Source organism: Pseudorasbora parva, chromosome 5, assembly GCF_024679245.1.
Source record: "Pseudorasbora parva isolate DD20220531a chromosome 5, ASM2467924v1, whole genome shotgun sequence".
In the NCBI taxonomy this organism is placed as follows: Eukaryota; Metazoa; Chordata; class Actinopteri; order Cypriniformes; family Gobionidae; genus Pseudorasbora; species Pseudorasbora parva.
The window spans coordinates 39,027,834-39,053,901 of record NC_090176.1 but is presented as its reverse complement, the minus strand read 5'-3'; the positions used below and the strand labels follow the sequence as shown (position 1 = coordinate 39,053,901).

Genomic DNA, 26,068 nt, shown 5'->3' with positions numbered 1-26,068 from the left:
AACTCATGTTAACAGATATATTTTCTGTACAGTTCATTGTTATGTTAACTAATGTTGGTAACTAATCTTATCACATGAAACCTTATTGTAAAGTTTTACCACAAAGACTGGGATTTGGAACAAATTCCTAACCAGAATGTTTGAGGAATATCAATACACTGCTGCCTTGTAAGCACTTACGTTTCTTTTAAACAATTTGATTTCTAGAAATCTACATATAATTTCATTTTGTCTGATAACACTCATTTCTCTTCAACCAAATTTAAATGACTAGGAAAAAAGACCTCAACAATAGTGAAATATTAAAATGGGAAAAGGAAATGCTTGTGGCGTACGCTTTCAATTGTTGTTAAAAAAAGAACTGACTTGAATGAGAATACGGAAAATTCAAATTAGTCTCACAATGGCTTTGGCAGCAGAGACATAATGTAGAAAATGGAAAAAAGCATTCCATCTTCAACTTGCATGATTTCCTTTCCAGTACCGGTTTAAAGACGTAGTTTACCTGGAAAAGAAACTACAAGACATGAAAACATAATCTTTGTCTCCACAAGCCCGTAATTCAGCTGGGCCTAGAATGTTGTGTGATTGCTTTGGCCCATAACTCTCACATTTTAGATGCAAATCTGAGGAGGCTGGAGAGAATCAGAAACTCTGAGGTAGAGAGCTCATCTCATTAAGCTGTGGTTGGCCCATCAAAGATGAAGTACTTTTGTGAGTATGCAAATCTTGAACATGTATGTTTGATTAGATTCTGATGAACTCTGTTTGGAGAGAGAGAGAGAGAGATGGAGCAGCTGGAGAGGGCTATCTTCATATGGATAGCTTTGGATTTTCAAAACTATAATTAGATGTTTTCAACAGCTTGATTTGAAGTTCAAAGTCCAACCAGTCAGACTTGCCAGATTTTAAATGAGAAAGTACAGAAAGGCAAACAGTTTTTTGGTCAATACTTCAATGCGTGTTTGCACATCCAGGGTTAATTAGTCAATAACCATTTAAAGGGATCCCATGGTGTTGAGACTTGTATGGCTTAATATAACATAAATGATGTCTCTTACTGAATTATGTGGTAGAAAACCCATGAAAGATCTACGTTATTTAAAAAATCGATTTTATATTTGGACCATGGGCGGCGCCATTTTGTTTGCGTTCTAGGTTGATGACGTAGAGTGGTTGAACTCCTCAATCAGCTGGCGTTACCCGTTGCTATTTTTACCACAACGCAACTCGAAAATTGTTTCAGAGTTAAACAAAACAAATGAATTGCTTTGTAATTGTACTTAAAACACACTCAAACATACATGTGCACACAAACTCACCTACACAAGTCACAAACAGATCGGCGGGCGCGCACACACACGTCCTGACTGCTCTGTCTCAATCGCATGCATCATCACCAAAACATCCTGCCTCTCTTCCTCACGTTACTTTATCCCATCGTCCTACCTAGATATTTCCCTCTGCTGGTCACATTAGGCATCATAGTTAATCTACTATCAACAGTCTATCTAGGGAACAGGATGTGTTGAACAGGATTTCAACACAGGGAATAGATTGAGGGTTATGTATGCGCGCGCAGTGCGTGCGTGTGTGTGTGTGTGTGTGTGTGTTCGCGCCGATCTGTTGGGGTGTGTGTGTGTTCGCGCCGATCTGTTGGGGTGGGTGTGTGTGTGTGTGTGTTCGCGCCGATCTGTTGGGGTGTGTGAGAGTCTGTGTGTGAGAGAGAGAGTTTGTGTGCACATGTATGTTTGAGTGCGTGAAGTCGGACAGCTGTTTGTAAATCGGCTTTACTCGTTATTGCGGTGGAACGTGAGACTGAATGACTGCACTCGAACATGCACTATGGTGTCGGACAACACTACAAATGTCCGTCCCTTCAAATAATGCCCTATTTAAGGGTATAGGGTCGATTTCAGATTCAGCCCCTGTCGTGGAGACTGAGCAGCCCAACATCTCGATTGAGACAGAGCCTGTCGTGTGCGCGCCCGCCGATCTGTTTGTGACTTGTGTAGGTGAGTTTGTGTGCACATGTATGTTTGAGTGTGTTTTAAGTATAATTACAAAGGAATTCATTGGTTTTGTTTAACTCTGAAACAATTTTCGAGTTGCGTTGTGGTAAAAATAGCTACGGGTAATGCCAGCTGATTGAGGAGTTCAACCACTCTACGTCATCAACCTAGAACGCAAACAAAATGGCGCCGCCCATGGTCCAAATATAAAATCGATTTTTAAAATAACGTAGATCTTTCATGGGTTTTCTACTACATAATTCAGTAAGAGACATCATTTATGTTATATTAAGCCATACAAGTCTCAACACCAGGGGATCCCTTTAACACAGGGGAATTACATTTCATCATTAGATCATAAACTCATAGAAAATGCTAATGATCTGTACACCTTTAGTGCTTTAATGCAGTGCTTACTTCAGACACAAAACTATTTCCTATTTCCCACTTTGTCACATCACGTAAAAAATATAATAATGTAATAAAAATAACAAATAACAAAAATAATGTTTAACAAAAAATAACAAATAACAAAAATAATGTTTTAACAATATAATAATATCATGATAACGGGAAACACATGTTGTTTTTATGACATAATATGCTTTTATGACAAGAAATTATATAATTTTAGCGAAATTTCATTATTAAGAGAAAATCTTGTTTTAATAATAAAATAATGCCATTTTAAAAACATAGCATCATTTGATTATGAGAAAATACACAATTTTTATGTCATATCTCGTTACTTGCCCTTGTTTGTTTAGTTGCTTCTATTGCTCTCCTCATTTGTAAGTCGCTTTGGATAAAGCGTCTGCTAAATGATTAAATGTCAATGTAAATGTACTAGGAGATATTGTTTAAATGACATAGCTCAAAAAATTTGAGTGGAAAAAATAAGATGTAGAAACCCATGGGAACGACTCAAATTAAACAGGTCTTTATATATTTGCAATACTTATTTTCCTGGAAACCTTATATTTATTTATAATGCATCATCTAAATGGGCACAGCATGGAGCATGGAATATGTCTTACCTGGCTGACTTTAGCAGGTGTTAAAATCATGTCCAACACGCCGGCCCAGCCGGCAACAACCCCTGTGGGCACGGAGTAGGCGAGTGCTATCATCAGGAAACGCATGTTGCTGAAAAAAAAGCAAAGATGAAACTGATGAAAACTTTTTGCAATAGAACACTATGAAATCACTTTAAGATACTAGGCTGAATTTTGACTGGGTACGGCACACATTTTTGAAAGAGCAGAACAGATCTTTCAGAACTGTCATGAAACTGAACATCAAAGCTTGTGTATCTCACACAGAGTCAAAGATGTAGAATTTCCTTCTTTGCCTTCCAGCCTGTCACCAAACATTTATCCTACCTTACAGCCCAGTGACATAGAGATAAAAGTCTCCTTAATACGGGAAATAGTCAGAACTGATAGCAGAAGCAGATATCAGGCAAGCACAATGCTATTATAAAGACATGCCCATAAGCGACGCTTTGTCTTACATCGATTTAGCTTTATCAACCAAATATGATTCTTAAGAGGAAATATGATTCAATACAAATTTCATCTGCACTAAATGACACACATGCACCGCAATTTTAGTCAGAGTAACACTGACTAAATGAATGAATATGACATAGTAATGAATTTACACACACACACAAAAAACTAATCATAAAAAAAGAGGTTATTTTTAATTACTGAGGTTCTGCAGCAACTGAAATATTGCCACTGAGAATATGCAACAGACAGCTTTCTTTTTAGCCAAGTAGGAATTGTTTTGAACATCTTATTAAATCTAACTGAACCATTGGGCAAAGTTATGCATAATATCAGTATCTGCATGTTTTAAAGGGGTGGTTGCATGCAATTTCACTTTTTTAACTTTAGTTAGTGTGTAATGTTGCTGCTTAAACATAAACAGTCTCTGCAAAGTTACAGCGCTGAAAATTCAATGCAAACGGAGATATTGTCTTTTAAAGTTATGGCAGTTTATTGCCTACAAAAACAGCCGGTTTTGACTACAACAAGCTTCTTCCTGGGTTGGTGACATCATAAACCCTTGCTATTAACATAAACACTGCCCCAGATTTGGCTTCTGCCCGTAATGGTAAGGGACGTGGCGTTTCCGGACAACCTGTGCTTGGCACTTCAGCAAAGAAACATACAGGAAACTACATTTAGTCATCTAACCAATCTAAGACCATTGCGTTTTTTCGGAGGGATGGGCTTCATAGAAGCAGGAAGCAAACGAGCCGTTCAAAGGACAGTGGAGACAGCGGTGTGGAATAAAGGTCAAATATAAGAAAAATACGGTGTTTAAAAAGAAAGTTATTATTATTACACAGTTATACTGTGCCCCATAAACACAACCAAGCCTAGAAAAAAACATGGAACCACCCCTTTAATAAATCATATCTGTAGGGCACAGCTGAAATACTCTCTCTCTTTCATAACATTATCTGTGAGATTCACTAGGAAGTATTATTTGCCAACAAATCCTTCTTGAAGCTAAACAACAAAGTTGCTCTGTATATACAAGCATGAATACAAGCACAGTGCATGGTTTAGTGTACTGTCAATTTTGTGGTAATCCTGCCCTGATACAAAAATCCCTTGCTATGAGGGATGCTTTTTCTTCATGCATTAGCATTTTTATGAGCATCTATCCAGTCGCAGGATTGCTGTAGTCAAGACTGAAACAGGTCAAGAATCCCTTCGTGGAATCTGCCTTTATGTGTGCCTTCTGGCAGGCCTCAAATCAGTCCCAACCCAATTACAAATCAGCCTCCCTTCTCACTCACTTGACTACCTATTTTCCCTCATGAGTCTCAAACAGTGTCTCCCTGACTTACCAGAGAGGAAATGTTCCCCCCATAAAACAACAAAGCATCTGAAACCAATCATGAGGGCTCTCTAAAGATGCATTGTTTATCTTTTGAAACGGCATGCTTTATGAAATGTACTTGTTGCAGTCTGGTTCTTGGTATTTGTTTTCACACTTAGTTTGAATAAAACATTTTTTTTTTAAGTTTGATTGCAACATGCTTCTCCTGCCCTAGAATTGGGAAGTCATCAAGCCAGGAGGATTATTAACCGAGTGCTATTTGCCGGCTTTGTTGTGATCTAATGCAGCAAAATTATGATTTTGCAAGACACAGGCATTTTTAACACTAACGGCCATCAACATTAATACTATTCTATCAATATATTTACAGCAGTAATCAAACGCTGGATAAAGGTTTCCATAAAAGTGCAAGAAACTTTAGACTTTTAAAAATCTGATTACACTTTTCCAGGGTGGTGCAAATGTCGCGCCAGGGTGGTGCAAAAATATGATGTCGCGCTACTCATAATTACCTCTAGGTATGAAATGCTGGATTTTAAGGAAGTTCTGCATCCAATTTATTAACAGGAAAGTGTTTACGGCAGCCTTGAAGAAGTCAAAGAAGGTGTTGATGGAGAACCATTTCTCCCAACTGGACCCCTTTCATTAACCGCACAGCTGTGGGAGATCGATATCTCTGCAGCTTTTTCCCCCACCAAGAGCTTATTTAGATTATGGGATATGATGAGAAAGCCTTTCTTTCCTTTCCTTTGACAGATTTGGGGGAGCCATCAAGCCAGAAGGATCATCAGCTAAGTGCTATTTGTCCTTGGCAGGCCCTGTTGGGATCTAATACCCCAAGATGAGGATTTTGCAGGACATTTTCATTTTTAACACACAGTCTATACATACTAATACTATTCTATCATCACTGTTAGCACAGTATACAAATGTTGGATAATGGTTCCCATAAAAGAACAATGAAACAATGCTCTCTGCAACACGCAAATCAGGCTTAAATACGTTGAAGATTTACCAAGTCATTTGAGCCCAGGACTTAGGAGTAGAGACTGGAGGTGAAATACAATCATGATCGCACGACCCTAGTCCGTATACAATGAACTGTCCCTGTAGACTAGCTGTTTTACAAAGCTCCACCAATCCGCTGCTTCATTCAGATACAAATGTAAAACGGCTACTGGAACTCTGCCTATCAGAGGGACTCCAGACAGCATTACAGTCTCAATAGGGTGACTCTGTCCATTCATGTTTGTTCTTCTCTTTGCTTTCAGCACTGCTGTGAGTGGGAAAGTTCTGGCGTTCCTCGGAGGGGGTCGAACTGCAGACTCTCTGCAAAAGTGGAAGTTCAAGTCCTTTCCAGTCCACACATTTCAGCCAATTCCTCTAGTGTTGATGTGAAAACACATTCAAAGCAGGCCTGGCTTCCTCTGATCTGTGAATATCGACCTCCCCAAGCATTGCGGGTGAGACTACATCCAGAGGGTTCTGACTAGATGTAAAAATGCCACTGTGGTCACACTGGCCTTGATGGACTTCACTGGATTTCTAAATGAACAGATTAAGATGTTCTATTAATTAAGGATGGTCAGAATGTGACGACATAAGGCTTGGTAATTAATCTGCCGGGAGAGGATCTTATCTTTGATGTGTATTAAATGACAAACGCAGCATATGGTGAGTGGCAAAATGACAAGACCCTGTTCATTAAGATTCTCTTTTGTAAAAGCAATAGTAAAACTTCAGAGACCGTGCTGAGATCTGGGAGACAGTATGTGGAAGTTACAAATAACAGATGTCCATTTTTGTGTCCATGTGCCCAGTGCGAAATCTCTTTTGAATGCCAATGAGGAACACTGATATTCATGGACTAAATCCATTTTCAAATACAGTAAATATTGAGTATAGGTCTTTTCAAATTTGGGAATTTTTGCATTTGGATTTTTAAAAAGCCAATTCACACCCACCCCCAATTTTTTTTTATATCATCAATTCATTCATATGCCACCCTGAATCAGAATATTTAGCAGAATTGCTGCTTTTGATTCAAGCACCAAAAAATATAATAATTTAAATATTCAATATTATTTGTCAAATATATAGCACCATTCAAAAGTTTGGGGTCAGTAAGTTAAAAAAGAAAAAAAAATGAATTCATTTATTTAGCAAGGATGCATAAAATTGATCACAAGTGACAGTATAGGCAGTAGAGTTATTTTGAACTTTCTATTTATCAAAGCATAATGAAACAATCTATTATAGTTACTGTATTATAGCTTAATTAGTTATCATTGCTTAAAATATTAAGTACCATCATTTTCAACTGTGATTAGAAATGTTTCTTGAGCATATTAGAATGATTTCTGAAGGATCATGTGACACTAAAGACTGGAGTAATGGCTGCTGAAAAAGGCTGCTTTTTTCCAAAGCAGGAATAAATTACATTTCTCACATTTGTAACATTTTTTTTAGTCATTTTTTAGATTTTTCATCAGTCATGGTGAGCATAAAAACACTTATTTTTAAAGATGCCCTAGAATGGAAAACTATTTACCTTGGCATAGTTGAATAATAAGAGTTCTGTACATGAAACTAACATACCATGAGCCTCAAACACCATTGTTACCTCTTTCATATGTAAATCTTGTGCGGGGGATGTGAGCACGTTTCATACCCTTCCCACAGAGCAGAACTGTCAACAGGTATGGTTGATGTTTATCTATAACCGGATACAGCACCAATTGAATTCAAAGTTGTGAGTTTACTCAATTTTGTTAATGAAAATATGAAGAAATATATTTATTTGAAAACCTTTTTTTCCATAACTAAGACAAGAAGAGAAAAAAACGTCCCTAAACGATTTTTGTAACTGTCATGCAATATCGTTGACGAAAAAAGACGAGACGTTAGTTTAAAAAATAAAAACTTGAACAAAAAGCACTCTTTGATTTTGTCGAAAAAGAAAAAGGAAAAAGAGGAGCGGTCGAGTGTTTGTGCTTGCGCTTGCGCTTGCCATATTTCAGTAACTTAAATCCCCTAACCAGAGCTGTCAAAAGAACATGTATATCCAGTGTTTTACTTTAACATGTGCAAATGCTTGCAGATGATCTGAAAACACCAATAAACAAGTAAGCTGCATTTCAGCAATCTACATTTGAGATGGTCTGCTTAAAGATTGTGTCATTCAGTCGCTCTGTGTTTCTGTCACGACTCACAAGCTGCGCTTGCTGTTTGCAATTGTGTTTGCTGAAAAACTGCACTTGTGTGAGCTACTGAAATGAGCCAATCAGAGAGGAGCTCAACATTATTATTCATGACCCTTCCAAATAAGGCAAGAACAGACCATTCCATTCTAGGGACAATTTCTAGGGTTGTAAATGGAACTGTAAAACCATATCTGGACAACATTTGCCCTTAAATAAGTCACATACCCTCTACTTAGATATCAGAGAACAATTTAAAATATTGTTTCAACTCATTCTAGGGCACCCTTTAAATTTATTAAAATATCTTACCAACCCCAAATGTTTGAATCTTAGTGTATTCAAACCCGCTCTGTGTGAAATAGATCAAAGTTATTATTCAAAGGATTACCCAATATACTGTTGATTGTATGATTGTATACAATATACATTTTTAAGGTGCCCTAGAATGATTTGAAACAATATTTTAAATTGTTCTCTGATATCTAAATAGAGGGTATGTGTCTTATTTAAGGTCAAAAATTGTCCAGATATGGTTTTACATGTCCATTTACAACCCTAGAAACGGTCCCTATGATGTAATGCTGTGTTTTTGCCTTATATGAAAGGGTCTTGAATATTAATGCAGAGTTCTGCTCTGATTGGCTGTTTCACTGCAATACTGCTCAATGACAGCTAACACATCTATACCATCCGTCATGGCAATGATTTTACAATGATACGATTTATTTAGCCAAACAAAGTAAGGTAGAAGCCACTCAAAATAGTCAGTGTCATGTTTACTACTCACCCGCTGCAAAATAATCATACTTCATATCACAAATGTATATTTATTTAACAAATTGACTAGAAGCCTTGTCAAGTGACTATCGTTTCAACTTAGATGATGAAGAAGGTGACGTTAGCTACAATGATCGAATGAGCGATCTGTAAGCAACTAAACCGTAGTAAACGTAGTTAGCTTTTGAGTTATGTGCTAATGATGAAATATAGGCTAATTTAGATTTCAATCCGTCAAAAGTGATCGACATAAGTATCTACTATTGTATTTTATGACAACACTGGAAGGAAATAATATTAACCTTGGAGTTTCCAATACTAGCATCTTGCGTTAGATCTAGACAACACAGGGGATTTTATCGTAATGTTGTTTTACTAAGAAACTTTCAATTTAATGAGAAATGAGTTTGACAGTCAAGAAGTGGATAAAATCACTCCTTACTGTTTGCAGGAATATGGTTGGAATTGGCCCTTTCTTCAGTTTTAGACGCCGAGTGAATCCTGCTATATTGCCCCAGGTTAGAAAAACTCTCCGTGATGAAATGGGCCGAGCAAACGAACAACTTTGAATTACTTTGTTGCGGTATCCGATTGTAAATAAACATCAACCATAACTGTTGACATTTTTTATCTGTGGGAAGGGTTTGAAAAGTCCTCACGTCCCCTGCACAGCCTGGATCATGACATTTATTTCCATGATCTGCCGTTTTCGCTATCCTCGCGTGACGCTTATTTATCTGCTGATCTGCACTGCGCAGTTCCGCCTAACAATGAACAATGCGTCACATGTGGCGTTATGTTGAAAATAGCCTGTTTTTCCGTGGTGTTTTTCACAAACAAGATTAACATATGAAGGAGGAGGCAATGGTGTTTGAGACTCACTGTATGTGATGTCCATGTACTGAACTCTTTTTATTTAACTATGGCAAGGTTAATAAAAATTTTCATTCTAGGGCACCTTTAACCTGGGAGGTTAGTAAAACTATTTCTACTTCCAAACCGCCATTCCTTAAGTAATTCTCTTCAAAACAGTTAAAGCAGTCTGGTAAAGAAGGATTATCGTTATACCTCAGCAGCCTGCAGATGCTGCTCCTGTAGCTGAGACGTTGGCTAGCTGCTGCCACACTGGGAGGGATGGGCGGCCTGGAGGGGAAGTAGAACAGCACAGCCACGAAAAGTGCTGCAATCATCCCAAACTCTGCAAGTTCACAAAAACACACAACATTTATCATGCGGCCACAGTGTCGACATCAAATATCACAAAGATTTTACGGATTCAGACTTAATCTATCTCTGTTAATTAGAAAAAGAGCTTAACACGTCTGGCATTTCAGTGCAATTTTCAGATACTAAATTCAAATTAATGAGAGAGAGAGAGAGAGTAGCATCCAAACCAACATCATTAACGGTCATTAGATGGCTCACATTAATCTAGAGTTAACCATGAGTCTAGCAGATTTATTACAATCCTGTAGAGGGAGGAAATGCACAATGAAACAACTGATCAGCTCATTAACCCTAGTCCGCAAAAAGCTCCTGCTTTCCAACGAGCTCATCCAGTGTTGGAATTTGTGACGGTTCGCAACCAAATTCATTATTGAGCACTGCTTTAGCCAAGAACAAAACAAACAAAAAAAACGGTTGGCACACAGTATCTTAAAATCGGATGCATTGACTCTGCCAGCAAAGGTTTCAGGTTGAGTTCCAAAATGTTGTGTCCTCCTGGGTGCTGTCCATATGATGAAATAAGTGCAGCTTCCTGTTCCTAGTTCATTTCTACATTATTGTTTCTATAAATCTGTTCTTTCGGTCATGAAATCCAGATTTAGTAAGCACATTTTTTATCACGGTAATGGTATATACTAAGATATACCACTACTGTTCAAAAGTTTGGGGGCAGTAAGATTTTTTCTCTGTTTCTCTATTCTATTCAGCAAGGATAGATTAATTTGATCAGGCGTGATAGTTAAGACATTTATAATGTTACAAAAGATTTCTATTTCAAATAAATGCTATACTATACTACAGTATACTAGAACTTTATAAAGGGTATAGCAAAATATCTACCAGTAGACCGATTACCATCATTCTTTAAAGACTTGGACCTTGTTTTATTAGACTGGACAGATCACTGCCTCTTCTTCAAAGAGTACGTCAAAATCCAGTGCATGTAGCTGCATCTTGATGCCCAATGTTGCAGTAAGTGGCCCAATGTTGCAGTAAGTATTAAAATGACCTCTAAACTACTAGCAAATCAATGTCTTTTCTGTGTACGAAAGTAAAGGCAACATCTTTCAACTTACACAGAGACAGAGTATCAATCTATTATTGGCAAGATTTCTCTCTCACACTCTCTCTCTTTATTTCTAAATGTTTTAATTTTCTGAATCAGTTAAGCAGAACAATGCGAGGCAATCTTTATAGTGAGGTAAACGCAAACTACGTTAAGACGTTTGATTGTGGTATTTGGAGAGCCACCATGGATGGCTTTCTTGTGATTGCTTTTCTGTATGGGAAAAGCTTAAAATAATGTAATATTGATTCAGAATGAATGCTGTTGCTGGACTGTCAGCTGACAATGCCATACCTGCGTAAAGAACAAACTGTATCCTGTCTCCTATGTGGTTTTGGTTCCCGTAGATGGTGCTTGAGCTTCCCATTTTCTCAGTATCATTGGGTGCAGGGACAGCTAATGGACCAATCAGAAAGGAGGCGGCTGACCCCAGGTAGCCAATAAGTGATGCAATAGCGGTGGCTGTAGCCCTCTGATCAGGAGCAAACCAAGTGGTAGACAGGAGAGGACCGGCACTCATAATGGTAGGACCACCTAAACCATTTAAAAGTTGACCTCCGTGAATCAACCTATAGGTTGGGGGGGGGAGAGAGAGAGAGAGAGAGAGAGAGAGAGAGAGAGAGAGAGAGAGAGAGAGAGAGAGAATTAAGACACCATGAGAACAATATATCTTTTCTTTGAAAACAAAAAATTTGCTTCTTTCTGTAAAATTCACAATCCAATGCTATATTGCACAATGCTATGAGTTAAGTGATCTGAGTTTTTAGGAGTTTTTAGGATCAAAAAAGGTCCCTCAAGTGTCGATGATATTTTTTTATTTCTATACACTTTGTTTCCTTGCTCAATAATTCAATGCAAGTCAGACAAATGTCTGAGAAAATACATAACTATTAATCAGTTACATAAAAAACAGTTACAAATGCAATCACCTGATTTTGTGCTGCACCCCTCCATATCTATCAGAGTTGAGGTTTGATAGCAGGGGAAACAAAAGAGCTTTATCTGCGAGACAGGATGACTGAGTCCCAGCGGGGAGACTTGTGATAGCCTAACTGCCTGAGTAAACGCTGCAATGCTTGTCCCCAGAATAGATCTCCAGCACTGGCGAAGATAGAGTGGCTGAAACACTTTTCCATTTTCTACAGCCCAGATGCACACAAAACCAGACCGAAATGATCTCTTACCTTCATTGTAATCACTGTCATAAAGATCAAGAGGTTTCTTGTTTGAGGTTTTTTTTCTTTCCTTTCTAGCTATTGTCACAAACTGAACAAAATGTTTAAAGGTCTATTCTTGTGTTCATTACAATGTGAAGTTCTTCACTGTGGCCTGTAAAAAAAAGTGTCTGAGTGATGGTAAATAACCTCTTAATATGTACTAAGTGGAGGATTGATGGTAATGGTATACTTTAAAACCAGCTCACAGGTGTATTTGGTTTGGTCAGTAGACTCAGGACACATCATACACAACATTTAAACAGCCCATTACAGGCTCTTGAACATTAAAGTCGGCAAAAGATTTTGGTTTCAACCAAGTCATTGATCATGCAATGCTCTCCTCAATCCCAAATCTGATATTGTATGAAAGCTCTCTCAACTTTCCCAGCATGTCTGATTCTGCAAAAGTTTTTGTATTCCTATAGCATGTTTTTTGACTGAGACTATATAGAGTGCCTCTGTGACACTATGTTCATGCTAAAGCCTGTGTGTTCTTCCTTGTAATGAAATGGTCTAGATTTGCATTGATTGCATTCATTGTGATACCTCTCACGTAGCTCATAATTGGATCATAGATTACTCTAAATCCTACACCTTGAGCCGATCATTATGACTTTACGTTTGTCACTTACGGTTGGAAACAAAGAAAATGGACAATTCTGATATACGAAGAATGACTAGAGAGATAATGCATACTATATCAAGGCCAATGAATTCCAGTCTGAATTGATTCTGTTAGACTTTAATTAAGTAATAAAGTGTAAGAAGCTGTACTATATTGTGACTGTGATTCAAATAAAAGCCAGTGTTAGGCACACCGCTCAACACGTGCCTTCAACCCCTTCAGCCATAGCTTTTGTTAGGATAGAAACATAACTAACCTTAGGAGTCTGTAGAGAAGAGAAACAATATATATTGTTGTGTAAAGGCTATGAATATGAGGTTTCACCTCAGTTCAAGTGAAACCTCAAATACTCAAAATTCTGTCTTCGGACATGTGTGCCTCTTTGTGAATGTTGGGTATATTAAAATTACTTATATATGCGATTATGCGATCTGGTAAGCGTAGTTTCCAGTGCTATCTCCTTGTGTTTTCACTTCCACAACCACTGTTATGACTCTCAGAAGATCCTTCACAGCATTTCACAACAGATTTTCTCTACATTTCCACGTACTGTTCCATACAAACTAACCCAGAAAAACACATGCTTTCTACACATGAATGCTTTCTTAAAATGAAAATGAAACAAAGCAAATAAACACATGGTTATGACAGCATATGATTTGTATGTGATTTGGGCTTTTTATATTGAATAAAGCAGGTGCACCCTCATCATATAAACAAAATCCATCATATAACCAAAAATTGATTGTTATTACAAGCAATCAATGGTGGTTAACAGTGCATTCTGAGTAAAAGCTGAGTATTTAAATCATCATGTGTAGCTTCTTGCTGATTGTAGCCATAATTCACCTGTTACCTTGTCTGGCTATCACCAGACCAAGCTCAATATAAAATTGAACACTGGTCTGAGTCTGTATTTTCTACTGCACAAGAGGTGTGATAAATGAGCATTATTTGAATAATTCTGTATGCAATTGGATAGTCCTTCTTCAACCAATCAGACCACAAGAGGTGTGATCAACAGGCAACGCCCCATCGTTTCTCCATCCGTTGTCATGTTAAATCCACCAATAGCCAGGTGGATAAGCCAGACTGCGATTGGTTCCCGCAAAAGTGTAATAGAAGCAGTAGAAATGAATGTACAGGTTTCCAAACTAAGTTGCAGAGCGAAATCAAATTGCCGGCAGATCAGGCTGGGTTTACCCAGACTACCTGTTACCCAGATATTATTATATTTCATTAAAAAAATAGTTTTGCTTTGTTTTCTAAAAAGCTTTTGAAGGGTATTTATATCAGTATCAAAGGAATGTGGATGGCCAAGCCATTAAATGCCAGAGTAAAGTATTCCACAACTTGCATTTGACAATGGTGTTTTTGTCATCGTTTCTCTAGACGAAATCAAAGTAATGTGACTATGTAAGCTTTTCCATATCCCAAGCTAGCTTGCTGCAATACTGACGTCAAGTGCACGAGTCTTGGCTCATGAAGCTTCAGAAAAATGAATATAGGAGCGTATCAGTGTCCAATGCTATATTTCTTTAGATGACAATCCCCTAAATCTTGAATTTGAATCAAAGTACGAAATGAAAAGGGAGAAACGAGTCTCACGCTCAGAGAAAAGTAAGCGGAGGAGTGGTAATTTAGCCTTAGATGATTCTGATCTGTACGAGAAGACTCTCTGCTCTCTGCAATGAAACTGCTAGGCTAACAAGATTCAAATGTAAAATTTAACAACCATCATGAAAGTGACTGAATAACATGTTTTATAAATGGGCTGCTTTATATTGACTAAAACAATACTGGTACTGCCAAAATTTCAAGTCAAACTAAACTAAACTTCAATTACAGAATAAAAGAGGGGCCAGGGAGGATTTAAAACACACTGCCAGCCTTAAAATCATAGTCAATGAAGACATGACAATCATGTCCTTCATTTAATCTACAGAGGGAAAAAGTAATAGCAATCAGACTGCCTGAAACTTCTGTTCAGTTTGGCTTGCAGGGAACATTATGGCTCAAACCAACCTCACCACGAAAATTTTACAAACGCACAACAGCCTTTGTGTGCCTCCTATTAGAAAACATCTGCTGCGACCACAATCACTGTTGATTTGAGAACGATAATTGGCATTTGTAATCAAATGCCATTGTAAAATTTGTTTTTTTTTTTACTGCTGCTACTTTCTGCCATGATTGAACCTCAGCACAGATTCATTCTGAGATCCAAAGCTTCTAAATAAAGATTTAGGTTAATAAAAGTAACTGAAAAATCAGAGAATGGGTCTGATTAAAGAAACAGTTCACACAGATATTTAAATTAGTTACTATTCTTCATGTTGTTACAAACACACATGCTGTCATTTATTCTCCATAGGACACAGAAATACATATTTTGAAAGCTATTTAGAAGAATCAAAGCTATTTGGCATACAACCACTGCTTATATCACATCAGTCAACCAAAGTCTGTCAAAAAAAACAAAAAAACATGTGGCTTTGTTGGAGGAACAAGCTGATTGACATTAGTACTCATGTACTATTTTTGCTTTGTGTTACACATTATAATAATTATTATTATTTCCAATTTTTCTGATTGATAAAAAAACAAGCTTCCATTACTAGGCCTATATTCTGTCTAAACTAATGTGACTGATATCTGATGGCGTCCAATTTACACTTAAACCATGAACTCTTAAACACAACAGCGCATTCAGATCAGAATGACTCTTTCTAGTGTGGCATATCAATGATTACCAGTCACATGCTAGATCACTTGATATGCAAGTTGGTCATTACATTTTAGTGAGGACCTTTTTTACAGTTTATTAATGCAATTGCTGACACCTAGTGGTAACTAAATTCACAGCTGAAGTCATCAGGTCATGATGCATGACGCATACAGCCGCCTTCTTCCTAACACCTTTAAAAGTTCTGTGACCCGAGCTTAACCATAGTCTCTCAGTAGCACTCCATAATCCCAAGTTTTATAGTTCCATTATAGTTTTATAGTTTATAGTTGCAACACACATATCTAATGACTCAGGCAGTGTTAAACTCTCAAAAGAAGCAGTGTGTGAGTCATGGGGTCTAGGTTGTGTTTACACTAGCAATAAAAAAAGATGTATATTAAAAAAAAGGTATTTTATCATCTGACACGGATCGGTATGCACATGTACACAAAAATCTGCACAAGATCTGATTTTTACACATCTATTTACAGTGCCTCGCGAAAGTATTCGGCCCCCTTGAACTTTGCGACCTTTTGCCACATTTCAGGCTTCAAACAATGATATGAAACTGTAATTTTTTGTGAAGAATCAACACAAAATGTATTGGATATTTCAAACTTTTTTAACAAATCAAAAACTCAAAAATTGGGCGTGCAAAATTATTCGGCCCCCTGAAGTTAATACTTTGTAGCGCCACCTTCTGCTGCGATTACAGCTGTAAGTCGCTTGGGGTATGTCTCTATCACTTTTGCACATCGAGAGACTGAAATTTTTGCCCATTCCTCCTTGCAGAACAGCTCGAGCTCAGTGAGGTTGGATGGAGAGCGTTTGTGAACAGCAGTTTTCAGTTCTTTCCACAGATTCTCGATTGGATTCAGGTCTGGACTTTGACTTGGCCATTCTAACACCTGGATATGTTTATTTTTGAACCATTCCATTGTAGATTTTTTGTTTTATGTTTTGGATCATTGTCTTGTTGGAAGACAAATCTCCGTCCCAGTCTCAGGTCTTTTGCAAACTCCATCAGGCTTTCTTCCAGAATGGTCCTGTATTTGGCTCCATCTATCTTCCCATCTATTTTAACCATCTTCCCTGTCCCTGCTGAAGAAAAGCTGGCCCAAACCATGATGCTGCCACCACCATGTTTGACAGTGGGGATGGTGTGTTCAGGGTGATGAGCTGTGTTGCATTTCACCCAAACATAATGTTTTGCATTGTTGCCAAAAAGTTCAATTTTGGTTTCATCTGACAAGAGCACCATTGGATGCAGTCTTGGTGAGCATAAGAGACTTCTTCTAAAAACATAAAAAAATCCTATGTGTCAAAATCTTTAAATGGCAGTGTATACACATACATACATACATACATACATACATACATACATACCGACCCCCTTTAATTTTTCACTTTTTGTTATATTGCGGCCATTTGCACACCTGGATTTGGGGATCCTATGTCATTCATCCTCGCAGATCCTCTCCAGTTCTGTCAAGTTGGATGGTAAACGTTGGTGGACAGCCATTTTCAGGTCTCTCCAGAGATGCTCAATTGGGTTTAAGTCAGGACTCTGGCTGGGCCATTCAAGAACAGTCTCAGAGTTGTTGTGAAGCCACTCCTTTGTTATTTTAGCTGTGTGCTTAGGTGCTCATTGTCTTGTTGGAAGGTGAACCCTTAGCCCAGTCTGAGGTCTTGAGCACTCCGGAGAAGGTTTTCCCTGGATATCCCTGTACTTGGCCGCATTCATCTTTCTCTTGATTATCCCTGCACCTGAAAAATACCCCCACAGCATGATGCTGCCACCACCATGCTTCACTGTTGGGACTGTATTGGACAGGTATTATTTTTCTATAGATATTTTTCTTCATGTATATTGCTTAGAACTAAGGCCAAAAAGTTCTATCTTGGTCTCCTCAGAACAGAGAATCTTATTTCTCACCATCTTGGAGTCCTTCAGGTGATTTTTATCAACTTTCATGTGACTTGCACTGAGGAGAGACTTCCGTCGGGCCACTCTTCCATAAAGCACCGACTAGTGGAGAGCTGCAGTGATGGTTGACTTTCTACAACTTTCTCCCATCTCTCAACTGCATCTCTGGAGCTCAGTCACAGTGATCTTTTGGTTCTTCTTTACCTCTCTCACCAAGGCTCTTCTTTCCCTATAGCTCAGTTTGTATATACTATATGCTCTTAGGAACTCTGAGCTCTTCAGGCAGTTCCTTTGACCTCATGATTCTCATTTGCTCTGGCATGCACTGTGAGCTATAAGGTCTTATATAGACAGGTGTGTGGCTTTCCTAATCAAGTCCAATCAGTATAATTAAACACAGCTGGACTCAAATTAAGGTGTAGAACCATCTCAAGGATGATCAGAAAAAATGGACAGCACCCGAGTAAAATATATAATTGTCACAGCACAGGGTCTGAATACTTAAGACTATTTCTGCGTCCCAATTCGCCTACTTATACGACATCCTAAAAGTATGTGCTCTTTTTGTGAAGAAAAGGTACATACTTTTGAGAGTGTAGCAGAAAAGTATGCAAGCTTCGGGACATACTACTTCGCCATCTTTAACGGACTCTGTCGCTTAGTTACATCCCGTCACCGTTTAACTGCCCTGTCAATCATCATCAGATTCGTCACAGTTAAAATCCTCCACATTCAGCTTAATCTCCTACCGTATCGGAGAGAAATGTAGCCGCTCGGCGTTGATTTGCCATGTGTGGGTCTTTGTGGTTCAGAGACTCTCCTCGTGTGTTTGCAGTTTAAATATAATGATGCATTTAAAAGTTAATGGCCAAACGTTTCATTAAAAAAGTTCACAATGCTGCTGGTGAAATATAGTGGACAACACTGAATAAATATATTTTTGTCAGGTTAAATGTTGATAGTTGGTCACTCAAACCCCTTTATCTAAACTTCTCTTTATCTAAACTTCTAAACATGGGTTGTGGGCAATATCAGGTGTTAGAGTGCCCATCGATCCATACTTCGAATTCGGACCGGAAATAGTAAACCATCCGGGAATCTTTGGAATACTCTTTTCAACACACAACGATTTGGGACATACTAATTCTATTTTCGAATACTATTTAGGATGGATAGTATGCGAATTGGGACGCAGGACATGTGATATTTCAGTTTTTCTTTTTTTTTATATAAATCTGCAAAAATGTCAGAAATTTTGAATATTCCGATCTAATATGATTTCTGACCTGTAAGGTTGCCAGAATAATAATCATACACTGTTTGTTAATAGGCCAGAGGATAACTGGCACCCCGACTGAGTCTGGTTTCTCCCAAGGTTTATTTTTCTCCATCATGTCCTGGTGGAGTTTTGGTTCCTTGCCACTGTCGCCTTTGGCTTGGCTTGCTCAGTTGGGGACACTACAATTATGATTATTATGATAATTTAATGATACAATTATGATTATTATGATGTTATTCAAATAAATATACAAATAAAATGTATTAATTAGGTCTTATTTAATTCCATAAACTATAATACTGATCTGTTATTTATTCCTGTGATCCTAAGCTGAATTTTCAGCATCACTACTAGTCTTCAGTGTTCCATGATCCTCAAGAAACATTTATGATTATTATTCACGTTGAAAACAGGTTTTTAGCATGAGTTTTTTAAATTAATTTTTATTTATTATTATTATTATTATTTTTTTTTATTATTCATTTTTTGGGCGGAGGGGTAAAATAAATTAATACAGTTATTCAACAAGGGTGCATTAAATTGATCAAAAGTGACAGTAAAGTCACGTATAATCAATGTTATAAAATATTATATTTAAAAAATACTATTATTTTGTTCATTAAAGAGTCTTAAAAACAACTGTTTTTAACTTTGATAAAAAATAAAAAATGTTCCTGGAGCAGCAAATCATCAAATTAGAATAATTTCTGTAGAATAATTTCTGAAGGATCATGTGACACTGAAGACTGGAGTAATGATGAAAATTTAGTGCTGAAAATTCAGCTTTGTACCACAGAAATGAAATACATTCAAACAGAAAACACTTATTTTTCATTTTAATAATATTTCACAATAGTGTTTTATTTTTTATCAAATAAATCCAGCCTAGGTGAGTATAAGAAACATTAAAAATCTTACTAATCAAAAAACTTTGAACGGCAATGTACATGTGAGTGATCATTCATTTTACAGAGGGAGAAGACAGTCTATTAACGTTTCCTGGTGGTGTAAATGTATTTAAACAATACATCATTAGCTAGACTCGACAGATTAAGTGCCCGTGTGTGGAAATCAGCCATTACATTAACAATCACTTCAGGCAATAGCTGCTTGCAATGTATCTTTGTGTTTAAATGTGCTTGTGATAGAATATATAAATAAATATATAAAACAATCAACATAACCTCTGCTTTCTCTCTCATGTAACCGTCCTAAAAAGCTTTTCCCGTTATATCAAGCAAATGCACAATTTTTAGATTATATAACTGAGAAGGTCAATGTGTCACTGTCTGTTCCAGTATTGTAGGAGCTGTGAAACTAAGCCACATAACTAATAAGCAAAAAAATGATGTATTGTAATGTTATGTTGAAAAAGAAAGCTTTAAAAAAAATGCCTTAATGGTGGTGGTGTACTTGTTAGAAGCACCACAAATTGGTGCTTCTAACGATATACATTTATTAATAATGGCTAAATAAAAATAGGAAATATAGATAAGTGTCAATCTGCATGAATTTTAGTGTAGTTTCAGCAGCCCACAACCCGAGCCAAGTTCTCTAAATTCAGTGAACGAACAATATTATATTTCTCAATGATGAAATATAATTTATGCTCATGTATGTCTTATAATGTAGTTTTATACTTTCAATTGCATCCAATGTCATTTAAATAACTTTGCTTAAATGTCCAATGTAGTGCAGTTAGCTCTTTGTCAAAACGAATAATAATAAAATAGGTTTGTTTCCTTTTCTCGCAAGTGCAATGAGAAGATTGCTATAGTTATTTCTTTATGTGCTGATGTTAGCCATGTGTGAATGAAAAAGCTTAAAGAGATAAGGAGGAGCGAGAGAAAATGGAAAGAGGACACAAAGCACAGAAGAGGACAGGAACATTCAATTTTACAGGTAAAAGAATCCTAATCTAAAGCAAACAGAGCATAGTCTTCTTGTTAGAGTGTTCCACTACTATTTATTTAAACAAATGAAAAGGTCACTTCTTTAAAGTGGTACAACCATGGAGCAGTACCCTGTACTTTACCAATGGATAACACACTTTCACTTATCATGTGGTGTTGCAGCAAATTTCAAGTCAGCATAAATATTGTAGGAAAAAACATATTTGACATTGTTTATCATTAAATTGTATTATTTATATATTGGCCACCCAGGTCTGTAGAGAGCAGTATTGAGCAGTGAAAAAAAATGGTTGACAACAACATCTAATCACACAAATATAGCTACATCACAAAAAACATAATATTATACAATAAAATATTTTGCCAATATTTTGTCAATACTGTTACTTTGGATACCGATGTACCAATTTAGATCTCAAACTGTCAAATACATAAAATTACAAATTACCAATAAAATAAGACTGGACAACAATGTCTGCCACAGCATAAATTTAAAGTTGAGATGTAACGGAAATAGCGACAGATAATTTCTTCCATATTGTGATGTACATCTGAGTGAAATGTTTTGTGGGAATTGCTTCTATCCATCGGTTGTTGATTTGGATGGAGGCATCTTGAAGTCAAGGCTCGGTTTCTCGGTTTCACAGACAGGGCTTAGATTAAGCCAGGATGATGCTTTAGATAGGAGTAGGTCGCTTTGAACAAAATTAAAGTTTTCTGATAATTTTCTCACTCCCACATCATCCAAGATGTGTGCATATATATATATATATATATATATATATATATATTTTTTTTTTTTTTTTTTTTTTTTTTTTTAACAATCGTTATGCTACATAAGAGCTTTATTCCTTGACTGGGATCGTGTAGAAGCTGCACTGAATCTGCAATTTGGACCTTCAACCCATTGAAGTCCACTATAAGGAGAAAAATCCTGGAATGTTTTCTTTTCGACAGAAGAAAGAAAGACATGAATGACAGTTTGGTTTGGATGTGGAAGCGAGCAAATTATTAGGAAATTTTAATTCTGAAGTAGAACTACTCCTTTAATTAGCTTTTATAAACCTGCCTTAGAAAAAAAAAACATTACTGGTGTGCATCTCGAGACAAAACAATGACACTGACATAGTTTTAGATATGTCGATGCAAGTTGCTTTCCGTTAAAACATGCAAACATGCATTTTAGTATGCGACTAAGCAGAAGCCTTGTCTGTGAAACCGGGGGTATTATGACTGAAGACGTTACCAGAGAGAAGTGTGTAATTTTATTGGAAAATCAGGTTATGAGATTCTGATTAAAAACTGAGGTAAAAAAAAATATTCAAAATGAATATGCATGGATGAATTGATCACAATAAGATCATTAAGGTCCGTTTAGAAAATAGATATGGAAATGTACCCTTTCATCCTGACTTTAAATACACCTTGCTGACAAAAGAATATGCATATTATAATAAATGCACTTACAACGTTGGGCAATTCAAGATGTTTCTCATTAATTAACTCATTAGGAAATTAAGGAATTGCATAATTATGATGTGTGAAGAGTAATCAACACATAGTGAAAGCAGGTTTGGCTAAACAGAAGTTTTTTTGTTGAATAAATGATGCATCATATTGTGTAAGTCTTACCAGCGTCTGTAGTGCAGGTCTTTGAGGGGCACACTTCGCAGCGCTGCGCCCAGCACCATGAAGAACGCTGAGAGCAGCAGAGATGCTCGCAAACCTTTGGCACAAGACAGAGAAGAAGAGATATCAGACAGATATAATATCTTTTAAGCTTTTATTAACTAATGAGATCAGTCATTGATATAGATCCATCTCTGAGATACTGGCAAATTATGCAGGCTTATCTTGAAGATATTAGGATTAAGGAAGTCAGAGAAGATAGGAGTTTTTGACGGTTATTTTTTGTCTTAATCATCAAAAATAATTAAATATGGTTTATTGGTGAAAAAACAAATGTTTGTTTGTCTGCATAATGCATAATGAAATTTTTTACTCCATGAGCATGAACTTGTTTCTGAATTTAAAGGTGCCCTAGAATGAAAAATTTAATTAACCTTGCCATAGTTAAATAAAAGGAGTTCAGTACATGGACATAACATATGTGTCTCAAACACCATTGCCTCCTCCTTCATATGTAAATCTTGTTTTTGAAAAACACCACGGAAAAACAGGCTATTTTCAACATAACACCAACTGTGACGCAATCGCTGAGATCCTTAATATGTACGCCCCCAACATTTGCATGTCAGCCCATGTTCATTTTCAGGTGGAACTACGCAGTGCGCAACCGTCGGGAGTTCAGCAGATAAACAAGCGTCCCGCGAGGATAGCGAAAAAGGCAGGTCATATGACACAAATGTCATGTTCCAGGCTGTGCAGGGGACGTGGGGACTTTTCTTACCCTTCCCACAGATAAACAATGTCAACAGTTATAGTTGATGTTTATTTACAATTGGATACCGTAAAAAAGTAGTTCAAAGTTGTTTGTTTGCTCGGCCTATTTTACCACGGAGAGTTTTTATAACCTGGGGCAAAATAGCAGGATTCTCTCAATGAAGAAAGGGCCGATTCCAACCATATTCCTGCAAGCAGTAAGGACTGATTGTATCCACTTCTTGACTGTCGAACCCATTTCTGATTAAATTGAAAGTTTCTTAGTAAGAAAACATTACGATAATATCCCCTGTGTTGTCTAGATTTAACGCAAGATGCTAGTATTGGAAACTCCAAGTAGCTCACATAACAGTTTGTCAAATGACAAAGGTTAATATTATTTCCTACCAGTGTTGTCATAAAATACAATAGTAGATACTTATGTCGATCACTTTTGACGGATTGAAATCTAAATTAGCCTATATTTCATCAATTACACATAACTCAAAAGCTAACTACGTTTACTACGGTTTAGTTGCTTACAGATCGCTCAGTCGATCATTGTAGCTAACGTCACCTTCTTCATCATCTAAGTTGAAACGATAGTCACTTGACAAGGCTTCTAGTCAATTTGTTAAATAAATATACATTTTTGAGAACTGAAGTATAATTATTTTGCAGCGGGTGAGTAGTAAACATGACACTGACTATTTTGAGTGGCTTCTACATTACTTTGTTTGGCTAAATAAATCGACTTTAAAATCAGTACTCTACAGTCAAACTGTAACATTACTGTAAACAACATATTTACGCGCTACCCAGTTCAGTTTGTGATTCAAAGTTGAGAAGCTATCATTGTAAAATCATTGCCATGACGGATGGTATAGATGTGTTAGCGGTCATTGAGCAGCAGTGGAGTGAAACAAACAATCAGAGCAGAACTCTGCATTAATATTCATGACTCTTCCAAATAAGGCAAAAACAGAACATTACATCCTAGGGACAATTTCTAGGGTTGTAAATGGACCTGTAAACTGTATCTGGACAGTTTTTGACCTTAAATAAGGCACATGCCCTCTATTTAGATATTAGAGAGTAATTTAAAGGTGCAATATGTAGTATTTTTGCAGTAAAATATCCAAAAATCACTAGGCCGGTGTTATATATTTTGTTCAGTTGAGTACCTACAATATCCCAAATGTTTCCAACTATTTGTAAATTGTGAGAAAATTGCTATTTTAACTAAGGACCGGGACGTTTCAGCATAGCGTCTGAGGAAGTCCCCTGTCAATTGCGTCATATCTGCGCTACCCTCAGTTTCGGGTTTTATTTGGCAGGAGCGCTTTACTCTTAGCAGTGTGAACAAATGAACGCATGGAGTAATATGATAAATAGAGCTGCATTACCTCATAATCATAAACGGAAGAGCGGATCAGTGCAGGCGCCCAGCGAATGTGTCCCGTCCGTCCCGTCATAATAATAGTCCCGGTGTTCGCAAGCCAGGTATTTGTATAACAATCGCTCCAGCAGCCGTGTTCTGCTCCACAACACTTGGTCCTGCTCTGCTTTACACTACAGTAACGTTATTAACCGCATGTATGAACGTGATTTCTGCCAGATTCCTATTTTCCACCGGCTGTGAGGTGAAAACCACATGTCCCAAGATGCTGCGCTCAAACTTTGCGTCATCAAACTACACCTTTGTTTTGAATAGGCGCCCTCCAATGGAAGGAAAGTTGCATAGTGCACCTTTAAAATTGATTCAAATCATTCTAGGGCACCTTAAATATAGAAACTGTGGACTGTGGTTTTTGCCAGACATGGTATTTACAGCCTGTGGCAATTGCTTTCGTGTTGAGAACAAAAGGGAAGGGGAAATGCTCCCATTCAAGATAAAGAGTGAAAGCATGTTTCGAAGCATTTTTCAAGAACATGCGCTTTCTTATCAAAGATTCCAAATAAAGCATGTTAATGTGTTAATAAATAGAACTGGAGTGTTGACTAGACGTATAAGCTATTGAATGAGGTGTTAACACAGGGAAACTAAAAGCTGAAGACTTTGTTTGACATTATCAAGTCTTTGAGACCTTATTTTCAGGTAAGATAACAAGTGAAAGGCAGTGAGAAAGTGAGAAAAAAAGCTTTCTGTCCTGTTTGACCAAATGCTCTTTTCCAAATGCAAACCACGTGAGTGTTGTATGAGAAAGGCTCGAAAATGTCATGTTCAAGACTCAAAACAGATTCCTTACACAATGATTCTTCACAATTCATAACGAGGGACAGTTCAGCAACATTATTTACTCCCCTTCATGTCCTTTGAAAGTATTCTGTTATTTTTAAAAGTTTAAAACATATCTTTATGCAACTGTTACCATATAAAAATAAGTCATACTGTTAAGACAATACTCTGATTAATCGAAATCGAACCACAATCGCGATTTGGCTTGTGTGCGATTATGAAAGCTCAAAGGCTCCGATTTTAATGAAATAAATAAATGTCCAGTGTGGTAGCGAAGAGAGGCTCTGTGATCAGGAGTAAACGCTGCTCCATCTGAAAGACTGCGAGTTTGAGTCGCTTATAACGTGTGTTTGAAAAAGCGAGTCAAACAAACTAGTGAAGCGTTCATAAACCTGTTCAACAAAAGACAACGTTTAATAACATGTTTTACCTAACTTCATATCGATTTTTTTGTCATATGCTGTCTGCATATTAATAGGTAGTAACCCAGCAGATTTTTGTAAAATAAGTTTTCTGTAAAATATTACAAAAATAATAATAATAATAATAAATAATAATACTTAGTATTATATTGTTATATTTATTCTGACACACTTTTTATTTGTAATTATGAA

The 26,068-nt window shown here is 37.0% G+C and overlaps 1 protein-coding gene across 1 annotated transcript in view; it reads right to left on the bottom strand.

The window, feature by feature from the left end:
• Window positions 1–26,068, bottom strand: part of slc49a4 (solute carrier family 49 member 4) — a 53,446-nt gene that overhangs the window by 22,798 nt on the left and 4,580 nt on the right. Inside the window, exons 2-5 of the mRNA XM_067444238.1 lie at window positions 22,466–22,559; window positions 11,439–11,713; window positions 9,920–10,049; window positions 3,050–3,158 (exon numbers count right to left, since the gene is read on the bottom strand). Coding sequence (XP_067300339.1) covers window positions 3,050–3,158; window positions 9,920–10,049; window positions 11,439–11,713; window positions 22,466–22,559 — 608 coding nt within the window. The remainder of the gene's footprint in view (window positions 1–3,049; window positions 3,159–9,919; window positions 10,050–11,438; window positions 11,714–22,465; window positions 22,560–26,068) is intronic.